The 15,938-nt window shown below is 41.6% G+C and overlaps 1 protein-coding gene across 3 annotated transcripts in view; it reads left to right on the top strand.

Annotated features, from left to right (window-relative positions):
• Window positions 1-15,938, top strand: part of MID1 (midline 1) — a 412,445-nt gene that overhangs the window by 318,241 nt on the left and 78,266 nt on the right. For all 3 annotated transcript variants that reach the window (XM_066599936.1, XM_066599933.1, XM_066599935.1), the window contains exon 3: window positions 5,173-5,268. In XM_066599936.1, the coding sequence (XP_066456033.1) occupies window positions 5,173-5,268 (96 nt within the window). The remainder of the gene's footprint in view (window positions 1-5,172; window positions 5,269-15,938) is intronic.

The following is a 15,938-nucleotide window of genomic DNA, read 5'->3' as shown; positions in this document are numbered from 1 at the left end:
TTGAGTCGCCAACAGAATAGGGTTAAATCAGGGTCACCCTTGTCGGCTTTATCTGTGGCACCAAGACCGCCGCCTGTCTGCAAAACCTTACATAATGTTGCGTATTATTTGGAGAATGACTGGTTTATTATAATTATTTTGCTTGCCGCACCACTTTTGGAACTATTATGTGGTTGTTAAATCCTAATAAACAGCATAAACCACAACCCCATATTCCCAGGGGAATGTCTCTGGTCTATAAAATACCAAATGTTCTTTTAATTTATCTCAGGAGACATTATGCTGTTCTATAGGTTTGTTCACAGGTAATGTTAAAATATGCCAATCTCTGGGACTGTATGCACACATTGAGAGGACCCCTACACAGGGTATAGACAAAGACTGATCTCAATACTGGTGTGCTATAGGGAAATAACAATGGCGTAGTTGAATAGGAAGACTTGGATGTGCTACACAACGGTAGCCTGGGGCCCTGGAACCTGGATTTGAGTTGTATGTTGAGGCCCCTGTTAAAGAGTAAAACCCAATTGTAAAGTTGAAGAGTAACAAGTGAGAAGCAGAAATCCACTTTCCTGTCTCTCTCTAAGGGTGCATTTAGATGGTTTTTAGCGATCATTTTGCATAAACTACTACTTGGCACTAATGCTTATTAGTATTAAGTAGCAGCCTGTGAGCTGCCGGAAACTGTAATCGGGGAACAGACCTCCCACTGTTTCCTGATTACTTTCGCTTTGATCTGCTGGCAAGGCTGACAGCTGAGAACAGCTGATACAATGTTAGCAGCTGTAATCAGCTCTTACCGGGCAGAACACAGACGTCCGGTCTTGCTTATCAGCTGTTCTGCCAAACAATGGTTTTCAAGCAGAACTGAAAACCGTTGTTCGGCAGAAAACTGAAAGATGGGCATATTTAGACACAACGATTATAATCGTTGTGTCTGAATGGGCCTTAAGTCTCATGGGACCGCTGCTATGACTGAAGTAAGGAAACGTTTTCAAAGTAGTTTACCCCTACTACAATATGGGCAGATCATCCAGGAAGTCATCAGCTATCATCTACAGAAGATCCAAGTACCGAGCCGCATTGATAGTCTAGAAAAAACTAAAAAAAGAGTTTGGTACCGTGTTAGCCAGTAGAGCAAAATGTGATTCATCTCCGTAAAAGAAACCACGTAATCCTGTAGATATGATACCTTTTAATGGCTAACAAAAATACATTATGTTATAGCAAGCTTTTGGATCTTCTATGAACCCTTTGTCCGGCTTAATGAAACATTAAGCCAGATGAAGGTTCCATAGAAAATCTGAACGCTTGCTATAGCATCATGTATTTTTGTTAGCCATGACTCGGGAGTGATGCAGAAAGCGGACTTCTGCTTCTCACATGCTGCTCTTAAACTTTGCAGTTTGGTTATACTCTTTTTTTACAGGGGCCACAATAAATATTGAAATCCGTGTACCATACCATCTCTGTGCAGTGTTTCACATCCATGCTTTGCTATTCAAGTACACTATTGTTGTTTCAATATAGGACACAGAGTTGAGCGAACATACTCTGCCGAGCTTGATGCTCGTTCGAGTATTAGCGTACTCGATGGTGCTCATTACTCGAACGAGCATCAAGCCGTGTTCAACCCTGCCCTGTTTTTTGGTTCCTCCCCGCTGTGACGTGCCTGTTTTGGCCCCTCCCCGCCGCACCACGCGTCATTAGTAAAATTTTTGTCGGGCAGGAAGAAGAGAGAGAGAGAGAGAGGGAGGGACTGGGTGTCCCACATACAAAAATGCTCGAGTCTCCCATTGTAGTCAATGGGGTTCGTTACTCGAGTAGAGCTCTCGAATTTTACGAAAAGCTCGACTCTAATAACGTGGACCCGAGCATTTGGGTGCTCGCTCATCTCTATAGGACACCAGTATTGAGATCTAGCGCTGGATCCATCTATTTGACTACACTCTGTATTTTTGCAATTGAGGATTAGATTGTTTTCAGTTCTATGGAAAGATCCTTATTGATATAATTACTAGAAAAGTCATATAACATTTTCTTAACCTCCTGGAATAAGATATATATTTCATAAAATGTAGTTAAATGTATCATATAAGAGACATGATACGTTTAGGAGTCATACGGACATTCTCCATAGCAGATACAACAGACTCAGTTGACTTTCTTAAAGTGCTTACCATATATGTAACCTGAATTCTGTACAAGTAATTCTCTAATATAGTCAAGTCGCTCTTGGTTGCAGCAGGTAAACTGAGAAGGATTTACAGCCTCAATGCTCTTCTCGTACGTTTCATAAGTCTGCTTTTTATGGAAGACTTATAATAAAAGAAGTAGACAATTACTTCTCTTGCAATATTCTTTTATAACCCGCTCTCAAGTATTTATACATTTCGGATTTATTTTACATGTTCGTATGACAAGGGTAATAAGCTATGACGTGATATTATAACATGCAATATATTTCACCACCTGTCACTGCCATAATAAAACCAAAGTAGGTCGTTTATATTTAAGTATCCGGTGTCGTCTGCTATCATATAATGAAATTCCTTCCTGCATGACCTATAAATTTGGTTTATGAATTTGCTTTTATACTGTCCATAAGAATGCTCTACACACAATGATTTGGCAGTGAAAATAAATTGCATCATCGTTATCAAGGTTGTGTTACAAATGTTGTCCGTGTGAGCAGCGCCTAAAAACCTTTCATTATAGGGGTTTTTAGGGAAATACTCAGCCAATCAACTACTCAGTATGCCGCTCCTTACCCCGTCCAATTAGCTTACAGGGTGTCCGCTGTCAACGCCACAACACACAGGAACGGAGGAGAACAGTTAGTTCTGATCCCTGTATAGTGGCCCGTTCTTGTACCTGCAGGTGCAGTAATGAGAGCTGTGCATGCAGTTACAAGCAGCTGCCACTGCACGTGGTCAGAGCATCAGCTGCCTCTCAGTTTCCCTGTTTGTTGTGGCGCTGACAGCGAGCACCCGATCAGCTGATTAGCTAGGCCGATCAACCTATCCTGAGGATTGGCCATCAATTTTATTTCCCTGGAAAACTGTTTTAAAATGTAAGCATTTTGCAATAGAGATTATTACTATTTTTGAACCAGTCTTACTGCAACAATTTTTTAGTTTTATTGATTGATAAAATATGCACAGAAAAAACGGTGAATGTGGAAACTTGGAGGTGTAAGGGTGAGATGTGTAACACTGGAAACCCTCATATATTGAAACTAGAGATGAACGCGCATACTTGATAAGGCAAACTACTCAAGCGAGAGAGATCTCCCCTCCGTTCCTCCCTGCTCTCCCCCGCCGCTCCCTGCCCTCTGCCGGCATCCGAATCTTTAGAGACGAGTGGGCAGGTACTCGAATAAGGCACTACTTGCTCGAGTAATGTGCCTTAGTGAGTATGCTCGCTCATCTCTAGTTGAAACCCTAATAAGTAGTAAAAAATGTAGCTGTCGTTTTGAAAGCTCATTTGGTTAACCGTTTCTCTAGCTCCCTCATTAACATTCCCGTTGGCCATGATCAAAATAGCATGCTGCTTCAGTGGAGGATAGGAGAGAAGACATCATCACCAGGCAGTCTTATCTGGGGAACCAAAGTTTCGACCAGATAAAGTCAACTATTAGGCCTCATGTCCACGGGCAAAAGAAGAATTAAAATCCGCAGCGGATTTTAACTCTTCTCCTGCCCGCGGATCCGCGCCCCATAGGGATGCATTGACCACCCGCGGGTAGATAAATACCCGCGGATGGTCAATAAAAGTGATTTTAAAAATAAATGGAGCATGAAAAAATCTGGACCATGCTCCATTTTCGTGCGGGTCTCCCGCGGGCTTCTATTGAAGCCTATGGAAGCCGTCCGGATCCGCGGGAGACAAAAATCAGATTTTACTCACCCGCTCCGTTTCTTCTCTTTGCCGCGGCGCCATCTTCTCTCAGTCGCGGCCGGGTCATTTTGCTTCGGGCCAGCGCATGCGCGGGGCATGTCACCGACGTCATCCTGCGCATCCGCCGGGCCGAAGAAAGAAGATCCGGCCGCGACGCAGAGAAGATGACGCGGCAGCGGAGGAAGTATCCTGGCGGGCGGGAGGTAAGTTTATTTTGATTTATTCTTATTTTCAGAGCTCATGTCCGCGGGGCAGGAGGGACCCGCTGCAGATTCTCCATGGAGAATCCGTAGCGGGCCTGACTTTCCCCGTGGGCATGAGGCCTTAGGCAACCCCAGTTAAGATTAGATTGTCGATGAGTCTCGAAGAAATCTGTAAAGGTCTAATATCTGTGGACAGACTGTGTTCATTGTGTTTTATGAATGACTGAAACTGTAAAGTTGGCTTTACAGATGACAACAATCGTCCAAATAGTCACTCGATAGAGATGTTGTAGGTGATGGTTATTCCATGTAAATTCGCCCACCAACCAAGTGACGAGCGAGAATTTCTTCACTAGTGGCTTTCTTTCGGCTCACCTAAAAAAGTCATTGATTGATTTGTTTATCATCTGGTGTTAACAGGCAATAATTCTGTCTTTCAATGACTAGCCATTAACTTTGCGGGGAGGTGAGCGATTCAGTGACCACAGGAACAAGTGAACAAAGTGCACACCACACCAATCATTCTGTATAAAAACACATAAATAGTCGTTTGTATGTTTTACTGTTTCGAGCAACTATTAAAATAAAGTCGGCCCATGTAAATCCACTCTAAGTTAAAGTGGTTGTGCTACCAAAACAACGTATCGCCTGTCTATAGGATAGTTTATGATCTAATCAGTGGAAACCCAATTGATGGGACCCGCCTAATTGTGACAATAGTGGAACTGAGTGCTTCCATATGAATGGAACAGTGGTGCATACTACCGCTCCATTGATCTCTTTGGCATTGCCAGACTCAGCTGAGCACTTGTACTTTTCCATGAGAAGCCTCACTCTAAGGTTTCTATCAAAATGACGGACATCATGACGCAAATCCAACAGAACCCATTATAGTCAATGGGTTCCACTAGGCACCGCTGGTATGAGTTATTTGATAGATCGGCATGCTATTTTTGTTTTTCTGTTCCATGGTTTAAACTTTTTTGCTTTTCTCCCTTGTGTACTGCACAGTTCTAAACCTAATTGTTTCACAGATTGGTAACTGTCCTGTGTTTTCGCGTTTTTACAGCAAAGCTTGGAAAATAACCTCACCAGCCTCATCAAAAGGAACACGGAGATGGAAATGCTGTTAGCCAAGCTCATTCAGACATGCCAGCATGTAGAGGTGAGTGCAGATGTCAACTCAATTATATTTCCCTGTCATTCTAGCCATAGTAATGAGAAATACACCCAACTGGGGATTATTACAACTTTCTTTTTGAAGACTGCTTTCGATGCTTACGAGGCTGACGATTTTGCTTGTTGATTCGTGAAGTTTTTACTGTTTGTATTGTTGAAAGTTACTTTGGCTGGACCAAAATCCGAGCCACTTAAAAATAGAAAGAGGGTCTGCTTTTATCTGGAAACAGTGCTATTCCTGTCCATGCCCTTTGTCTATCGTTCACGATCATTCAGACACCGTCCATGGACAAGAATGGCACTGTGTTTTGTTAGCGAACCCTTCTTTTCTAATCTCATCCCATCTCACTACCTCTTTAGACCTCGGATACATGAAGACTTTTTGTGGAGCAACTGATTGATTTTAACTATGAAGCTGCAGCTGCAATCCAAAGGAATACATTAAAGGGAAGCTGTCAGCAGATTTTAGTAATGTAAGCCAAGAGCGATACTGACAGTGCTCAGTTTTCTAAAGTCTTTTTGGTTCGTCTGATAATAAAAGAAGGCCTCAGTAATTGGTGCTAAAAAAACAAAATCCCCTGTGCCGTATGTAAATGGAGAAGAGAAGTCATCAGCTGGCGCATGCACAGATGAACTGTCCCATTTTGTATAGCTCATCTGCGCATGCGCTGGCCAAAGACTACACCACGCTCACACGAGACTGCAAAGGTATGGACTCAAAAGTGCTGGTGACACCAGGAGCGGAGAGAACCGGGGTTGAGACACTAGAAGAAAAGAGGAAGTCTACTTTCACTTACCTTCTGGTGTTACAGCCCCGGTCCTCTCTGCTCCTGGTGTAACCAGTACTTTTAGGGCCATACCTGCAGTCAGAGTGATGTATTTTTCCAGCATGACTGATAAAGGGGTCCGTCCCAAAATGCATATCTTTTTGCTGGCTTTTAATGCACTAAATAAAGGAGAAGTTGGATATTTTATTCTATTGTCTCACTACTTTGTATTGAAGAGTTGCACCAAGATACCAGCTTTTTTTTCCGCATACCTAGTCCGACCAACATTGGTGGGTTTACCTGCTAGCGTCACCTCTACCACCAACTTTCTATAACTCTTCTCAAGGCTGTTTGAGTTGTGGCTATATACCTGGGACTCAAGCCTCTGACATTCCCTTTGATTTCCTCCACACTCTTGCTTTCTCCTTCGCTCAAGACTTGGCAGTGCTACGTGGGTTGGAGGAGGCAAGAGGGGTGGGCTTTGGGGATTAACAGGCTTTTAGTTGAGACGGTCTGGCACACCCACTGGGCGACTCTGTCTCATTTACATACGGCGCGGGAGAACTTTGAGCTTCGATTACTGAAGTATGCCTTTATTTATCTGGCTAACCAAAAATGACTGCAGAAAACGGAGCACTGTCAGTATTGCAGAGCTGACCTTGGCTTACAATACCAAATTCTGCTATTGGGTTCCCTTTAGGTCGCATGCAATCTTGTGACCTGTAGCTGAATTGCATTTATCTTGTAGTTGACAATTTTTGCTTTTGACCAAATAGATAAATCAAAAACTGTCTACTTTTTTTAAACTGACGTTTGAGACCCAGTATTCTGCAATCGTTATACAGGTTCCTAGATTCTTTCCTGCCATTACATGAAATCCTTTTTAAACCTCCTTTAATTCATGATCTTCAAATACTTTGGTTCACATCACATGTTCATAGTAATGAGCGGTTACGGTCTAAGAAACCTCTGATACAACAAGCGTCTTGACTTTAATATTCAATGTACACCTCCTATTGTAAGCTAAGGACATTGGTTCCTCTTTGGGATTCCTACTTGTGTTTCTGAGGGGCCGTTCACACAGCCTTAGGCCAGACTCGCACAACCGGGTTTGCACCAAGATAAAACATGCCATGATTTTTTTTTTTTTTTTGGGCACACATCATGTGAGAGGCACAATTCAGTCTATGGAAGATTGGTACAGTAGCATGTGCTCATGTGAGATTGGCGTGGCCTTATTTAAAATGCTCTGTGATTACGTGAAGGGTTTCTGTCACCGCTGCGATGTCCGTTTTTTAAGGGATCTGTTTTTACGTTCTACTTCATGAATAGAATAATGTAGTCGACTACGCTCTTCTAATACTCCAAATACAACGGAAACCTTGTACAACGGACACTAAAGTGGTGTTCGTTTGACTAATGCAAGTGAATGGTTCCGTTGTGGGTTTCCATCACTCTGCTGTTTTCGTCAGCCCTCCCGGAAACCCCTGACATACATAATTACACAGCGTGCCGTGCGAATGTTCCCTTAATGATTTTTTTTTTCCCCGTATGCTCAGACTTGTGATGATTACGAAACACTTTGACTTCTTGTACATCTGTTTTTACTTTCCTGACAAACTATCACAGGAATATAATTGAAACATCAAAATTTGAGAAAATCTGGATTTCTCTGCAGCGCAGTGTTTAGAGTTGGGCTACTTTGAAGTACTTATGTCTTCCCTCCCACCATCCTCTCTCTATGCGTCTTTTGAAATACCGACTTGATGCTATCTAATGAGTAGCTTGACGGAACCTGATCAAAGCAGAGGCACTGAGCTCTTGTGTTATCTGACATGTGGAAGCGTCAGCGTTTTAATATGAAAACACCATTCGGTTGGACTGCGAAGTTCGCTTTCGTTGCATAACCCAACTTCTTTTTCCGCTGCATGGCTCAACAGAGATTTACAATGCCAGCGTTGTTGGGATCTATAAATGCAGCTCCTGTCATTAATTCATCACGCTAGAACCCGTCTTGTTGAAAAAGTAAAAGCAGGTATTCCGTGTGTGTGTCTGAGCGCAGGAATTTATAGCCAAGTCTGGCTTTATTTTCTTTCATCTGTCATATATTAAATGCATTGTGCTGTAAAGCTGATTGTTGCTTTTGACAGCTATTCATAGTCGGAGCTTCAAAGAGAAAGGAGGCGTTCAGTTCTGAAGAGCAGCCGCGTTGGAACTTTCAGTATACATTACATATGTGGAAATCTGGGAACTCCAGGCACACAATAGGGAACCCCATTAGGTTGCAGACAGCAAAGCTTTTTGAAAGGGGGCAGTCTGCTATACTCGGTCATACGCTCTGCGGTGCGAAGGGCGCCAACCATTGTTGGCCTTTGTTCTAACTGGTATCAAAGCTTCTGTTTTTAAACAATCAATGATGATAGGACACATCCTTTTTTTTTAATTCTTAATTAGAAATAGTGGGGATAAGAACCCTGTGATTGTCAAAAAAATGGATGAACTGTAATACGTTATACAGTAGAAAAGTCCTCACTAATTTAAGCAGTAGTTAAAAGTGTTGTTACATTAAATGTTTTACCGGTTATACTAATACTACTGCTGGTCCTGAAGAGCGTGGCCATGTATGTGCTCCACTTACTTCAGTGGGACTGCTTGGAGACAGGTAAGTTGGCTGACTCCGGAGGACCTATTGAAGTGAATGGAGTGGAGGTGCGCATGGTCACCTGCTGCCATTCATTTCTGTCACAACTGTGGTGTCTACATGACGGGTAAAACCCATTGTGAGACAACCCCTTTTGGGCTCCTCCATATTGACAATCACAGCAAAATCGCGTCTTTATTCCTCAGATTTTTTTTTCTCTTTTTGTTGCTCGTCGGCGATGCTTTTTTCCTGAAAATAATCTTGCATCGGTGCCGCCTGCGATTTTCTCATGCTAAAGTCAATAGGGGTTTCTAATGTTAAAAATGCATGACATCGCACAAAAATAGCAAGTTAGTGCGTTACGATGCAATAAAAGGAGGCTCCATAGGGAAACAAGGGGTAAAAAAAATCGTAGAACGCAGAAAGATAGGACATAATGCGGGTTTTTTTTGGGGGGGGGGGGGAGTTCCCCCACAAATGGGAATGAAGTCATTGAAAATCATTGGTTTCATAATTCTGCGTTTTCACTTACTCTCGTATCGTGTGATTATTGCATGTGTGAAGGCCTCCTTAAATAGGCTTTTTGAAGCAATATGGCTATATCAGAAAGGGCTGTGATTGTTCACCACCCAATGATTCCTGTGGTTTTTATGAACTGTTGTAGGGTCTGAGAATATATGTGAAGCCGGAGGAGGAGGGGCTCATGAGCCACAAATCACAATGAGGGGCAGCACCGGGGAGAGTAAATGAGATTACAGACCAGAAGTGTTTTTAGACAAAACAATTTATTGTTCAAAATTTGTTCAAACGAGTGAAAATGTACGATGATAATCGTTCAGTCTAAAAGCAAACCCATGACCGGACAACAAATGATTGTTTTGCTTTTCGCTCATCCATTTTATGCAGACCTAAAAATCATCGTTGGCTCATTCACTTGTACAGCGAATGTGAAAGACTAAACGAACCAACGTTGCATCTCCCTGTCTAAATAGGCTGCACGATGACGTCACTCGCTCAAATGATAGGCTGCACGATGACGTCACTCGCTCAAATGATAGGCTGCACGATGACGTCACTCGCTCAAATGATAGGCTGCACGATCACGTCACTCGCTCAAATGATAGGCTGCACGATGACGTCACTCGCTCAAATGATAGGCTGCACGATGACGTCACTCGCTCAAATGATAAATCTGCTTGTCTAAAAGTTCCCCAAGAGTCGTTTTTATTGGGTACAATAGAACAGAAAAACGTGAACAAAAACATTGGGGACCTGAAAACCCAATGATCAGTTAACAGAGCCATTAGTATTAAGTGGTCATGGCCAAGATCAACAGTCGCAAGAATCATTGATGAATCTTGAGATGTCAAGATAAAGAACTTTATAACTACAGATCGTATAGAGTTCCGTAAAAGTGAAAAATCATCTCACATAGCGCTCATATGGCTTCTCTAGCTGAACGTTATAATATTTGACATTTTCCGTATTCATTACTGTATTCTTGAACTACATTTCCCTTCACCTATAACTTGTGGAGTGTCCACAATTGTGGTGACAGCTAAACTACTCAGTCAGGGAAAGTAGTTCCATGGGAAATAAGTCACCTTTTGGCCTAACCAATGAAACTTAATTTAGAAGTCTCCTTCTGCATGCTCCTATAGAGTAATCCATGTGGCATTATATAATTACGGGAGTTTTTCATTTAGTGTAGTTTTTTTTTTTTTTAAGTTTTTTTGTTTTGTCATGTCAAGATCTGCATTAACACAAGTTGAAGTAATATTTTCAGGACCTCATAGAAGCAAATAAATGTACAGAAGTCTCTTGTTTCAATCAGTCAGTCATTACAAATCATTAATCCTTAGTTAAAATATACCTTTTATTAAATATTCTTAATTAATAATATTTTCAGGAACTTAATATATAACAATTCTGTATTATAATGGCATCAAAGGAAAAAAAAACCTTGACTTTAAATTAGATTACATGGCCAAGAATGTTGGACCTATGTAGATGAAGAAAAGAAATGGTATTCAAGGGTGGACATTTTTTTTTTTTAGCATTTTTACTTGTGGGTGATACATCGACCACATTTTTGCATCCATAATAGACACATGTCCTTGCCGGACTGTGAGTCTCCTGACCCAAGCTCTAAGCATCGTAGGAATCTATGGCGCTTAGAGTTCGGTACTAGAGACCAGCAATCAGGCCAGGACACCTGTCTATTATGGACACAGAAACACAGCCAAAATATTCTGATGTGTCACCGGCCTAAAGTTTTTCCACCTCAGTAAGTAGTTGCATATCGATAGAATATACCATCATCTGCTGTTTGGTTGGGGAAGCCAACTGTCCCTTAGATGATAAGCTCCAAATTCTAGAGAGTGCCTTTACACACTATGACATACACGTGTGCAAACATTTGAGCCTTTTTTTTATGCTGCACTTGCTAATTCTTTGAAAATCGTCAGGTCTTCCTCCCACGGTCCAGCAAGTTTATACCAGAAACTGATTTGACTGTCTGGCGCACAGAGTCCAGAGATGCGCCTAATTTATTCATGCGGCGGATTGCATAGAGATTTCCCTTCCGGTATACAGTTTCATGTATATTCACTTGTGACAATTTAATAGTACCCTAACATGCTTCTGTGATTGTTACAAGATGATTTCTCATATTTTATCAGCTTGCACTTAAGATTTGTTGCCAAGGTTGCCAAGGGTCACACAAGTAACATAGCATGTGACTCGCTGTTGAATAAATGTGTGGCCCAGATTAGACCTTGTGTGGCAGAAATTTTTGTTCTCAAGTGGCATGTTGGGGAGCTGCCAGTAACACATGAGAAATATGTTTTTACGGCCCATTATAGAATACTCAAATTATGGTTTTGTTTGTCCTTTTGGCAATATTCCCAGATTTAAGGCCTCAGAGCCACCAGCACTTTGGACCTAATGTGACTCCCTACCGTACCACCCAGGTCTCTTATTGAGTAGTTCCTTTGCATTTTTTATTCCAGGTCAATGTATAAAACTGACTCTATATATAACCTACTGCATGGCTTGTCTTTTTATTAGCTTTACAGATTTAAACCTAACAGTCTATGAAAAATAAATATACCACAAATTGGAACGGCCTTTGGAATAAAATATGCAATTATTGGCTGGGTCTGCCTTTTTAGGGTATCGGCTGTTCTTCACTTTACAATTACTTCACGCTTTCTTTGCCTTGTTTAAGTATTCCCCATCTAGTAAGGTGACCTGCGTCGTAAATATGTATAAACACCTTGTGACCTCCCATGTAATTGTCCTCTTATGGTAGTGTTCAATTACCAAAATGGATTAAATTTGATCAAACATGCCTCGGAGTCATCTCATGCACGTGAGCACTGTACGATGATGGAGTTTCACCAGAGCAATAAATTAAATTATGTTGTAGTGAAACTTGCAGACCTGTTTGGACAAAGAAGAATCTGTTCGGGATGAAGTTTTATTAATGAAATCTATTGAGATAAAGGATTGTTTTTTTTTTTGTTTTGTTTTTTTTCTTCAGTCTTTTTTTATATGTTTTTCGCAACATGAACTTGGCATTTGAATAAGTTTAAATTTACACATGCTCATGTATACAGACTGGGCACAAAAACAACACAGTAGAGGCATCTTCTTTTTTCAGGTCCACCAAAGAGAAGAATAATATAAAGAGTCTTGATGTAACGTTCCAACCATCCTCTGATGGCATCCATTTGGTCCCCAGAGCTCAACATAATCCATAGCATTCTCCAGGGCTCTGAAGTTGACACCATGGAGTCGGCATCCGTTTTGTTTTCAGCCAGAGTCAGTAGAAGTGTACCACCTCCAACCCTGACTTCAGAATAAAAAAATGTATTTTTTTTTACGAGTGTATAAAATTTCATAAAGCACCTAGAAGGTGGAACTTTGATATTGTAATCACTTATATCAATGTTACATTATCCTTTTGCTCTGTGATTGTATTGTGGAAAACTGAAGGGAGGCTCTAGTACCCTGTTGGGCTGCTCCTAGCTTGGATACAAGATGTGATATGGGTGGACATGGAGGCTCTAGTACCCTGTTAGGCTGCTTCTAGCTTGGATACAAGATGTGATATGGGTGAGCATGGAGGCTCTAGTACCCTGTTGGGCAGCTTCTAGCTTGGATACAAGATGTGATATGGGTGGGCATGGAGGCTCTAGTACCCTGTTGGGCTGCTTCTAGCTTGGATACAAGATGTGATATGGGTGAGCATGGAGGCTCTAGTACCCTGTTGGGCAGCTTCTAGCTTGGATACAAGATGTGGTATGGGTGAGCATGGAGGCTCTAGTACCCTTTTGGGCTGCTTCTAGCTTGGATACAAGATGTGATATGGGTGGGCATGGAGGCTCTAGTACCCTGTTGGGCTGCTTCTAGCTTGGATACAAGATGTGATATGGGTGGACATGGAGGCTCTAGTACCCTGTTGGGCTGCTTCTAGCTTGGATACAAGATGTGATATGGGTGAGCATGGAGGCTCTAGTACCCTGTTGGGCAGCTTCTAGCTTGGATACAAGATGTGGTATGGGTGAGCATGGAGGCTCTAGTACCCTGTTGGGCTGCTTCTAGCTTGGATACAAGATGTGATATGGGTGAGCATGGAGGCTCTAGTACCCTGTTGGGCAGCTTCTAGCTTGGATACAAGATGTGGTATGGGTGAGCATGGAGGCTCTAGTACCCTGTTGGGCTGCTTCTAGCTTGGATACAAGATGTGATATGGGTGGGCATGGAGGCTCTAGTACCCAGTTGTACCGTCTCTAGCTTGGATACAAGATGTGATACTGGCGGGCATGTATGCATACAGGTTCCTGCAGCATTTCGGTTCACATTTGCTATAACTGAGCCTGGTAGAGGCATGTCTAGTGGTTAACCAGCTCTACACAAGTGGAAAAAGAGATCTTCTACACACAAGTAGCCTTTGAGAGCGTTTTTATAGGCCAAAGGTGGAACCCCTTTTAAGGTCGCAGGTGGCAAGACCATTCATCTAATCACACCACAACTCTAATTTTGTATATCCTCCTGAGATTTAACTACATGCCGAGTTTTGCAGCAAAGCGACAACTTCTTCTAGGAGCTTGATTGATTTTTTTTTTTTTGCGTGTATGTTAATATAATAAACCCAGTGTTGCCATTTTAATAGTCATTTTGTCATTATTACTAATTATTACATGAGCAATTTTGGGAAGGAGCCGGAATGTGACTAAATAGGAGCCCGAGTTGGCCCTTTTAGCTTACCAACTCTACAGCCCCGGCATTCACTTTCTAGGTACCTTGCTGCTGCTGGTGGTTTGAAAAAGGCTGCGCCAAGGGTAGCATATGATGGTATAGAAATAATTCTTCATTGAGCACAGTGGTTTTCATTCCCAGTTATTAATAGAATCCTTGAACAACTTGCCTCATTAGTTAGTGATTGAACGTTTGGGCACGAAGTAGTCACTGTTATGTATATACGTGGCTTAGTGGCTGATAGAAACATCCACTTCTAAAAGGGATTCCTGATTGAGGGTTTAGCGGGGGCATCTCTGTTACAAAGTTAAACTCTGCTCTTAATACATCGTTATTATCAAGTCGCAATAGTTTAAGATTTCTCTTTGATGTTTGGGAATAGAGTGAAATCCTTGGCCTCAGTCTTATATTACAGAAATAAACCTGCACGGTTGTGCTGACACCAGGCCACCCCAGGACATTGTCCACTTTGTACCAATTACCTGGATTCCTCATTACAGTCTGACTCCTTTTGATAAGCAATGTGAACAAATTGGGATATATTTTCAGACTGATCTCCGCCATTGTTGACCTGGTTTTGGGGAGTCTGAAGTTCTTCGGTTTTCATACGTTTGGTTTTTAAAGGTGAAGTCTATGCTTGATTTGTATAAAAATATATTGCCTTCAAAGGATTTCGGTTTTATCAAGCGGGTGAAATTACGTTACTGTTTGAGAAGAAAGAACAAAGTGTGATCTGTGCTCTGTTGACATGACCATGCGTGATCCGAAAAGGGAATGCTGTTACAAATGTCTGATTGCAGTATGAGCTGAAACTGCATTGTAGGACCATTGATTTAAAGAGATTGTGTAATCAGAAAATGGCAGTTTTTTTGTGTGTGCTTTAAATCAAGTCTTTGTTTGTTAAACACATTTTTGTAGGAATTTTCAGGTTTTTTTTCTTTCTTTTTTTCATTTTCATTATCAGGATTATGTATCTGTTTATATGTATTTATTCGTCTTATCATAACAGTCAGGATTACAATGAAGGGTAAAGGCTCATTTACACGCAAAGACAATCTTTCAAACGATTGAAAGATTGACAGTTCCAGCGATCACTTTGCATAAAGTACTAATTGGCACTAGTGCCCTTTAGCACTTTATCAGCTTCATTTGCATGTAAATGAGTATCCAGCAGATGTTTGCAAATCCCAGCATGTGGTCTGGACTTTACATGCGGCTGCATTGTCTTCGCATGGGCTGCAGCGGGCTGTCAACTGAATTCAATGTAATCAGCTGCTCCCATGGAGAACACAGCGTGTGGTCCCTGCTGTTACTCCCCAGCTGAATGATCGATTTTATGGTTAACTAAAAATCATTGTTCAGCCGAAAAGTGAAAGATGGGTGCGCACTTACATGCAATGATTATCACTCAAAAGCCATCGTTTAAACAAATTTTAACTGATAAGCGTTGCGTGTAAATGGGGCATAACACTTTTAGGGCTTATTCAAACGAGCATGCCTGATTTTGCTAATTGAAAACGGGGCCCTTTTATTCCAAGTGCATGCCCATATTGCAGCCGTATGGATTGCGTGTTTGTCTTTTTTTTTCTTTTTAGTTTTAATGTGTCATTCTTTTTTCCTTGTGCACAAATAAAAGTAGACCCAAGTTTATTCTTGCCATTTGCTTAGCAATGATCTGTGAAAAATAGATGCCTTCCATGAGTACCGGTGTTTGTTTGAATGCACTCTTTGATGTGAATGGGGGACTGACATTATAGTAATCAGACCACAAAGGGACACATTGCAATTTTTTTATACCGACCATCAGTCCATGTAAAAAAAAGCATGCCTGCATAGCCCGAATGACTGTAACGCATCAGTGTACAATTTTTTTTTTTTTGTATTAACACACTTTACAGGGAAATGCCATGAATTGCATGTAACTGAGAGCCCTCCTGTGAACTGTAGCAGTCACTCAATAGATAAGGGTGCAACAGATGCCTG

Source organism: Eleutherodactylus coqui, chromosome 4 (genome assembly GCF_035609145.1).
Source record: "Eleutherodactylus coqui strain aEleCoq1 chromosome 4, aEleCoq1.hap1, whole genome shotgun sequence".
NCBI classification, from domain to species: domain Eukaryota; kingdom Metazoa; phylum Chordata; class Amphibia; order Anura; family Eleutherodactylidae; genus Eleutherodactylus; species Eleutherodactylus coqui.
The sequence above is the reverse complement of the archived record's forward strand: the minus strand, read 5'-3'. Positions and strand labels throughout refer to the sequence as shown.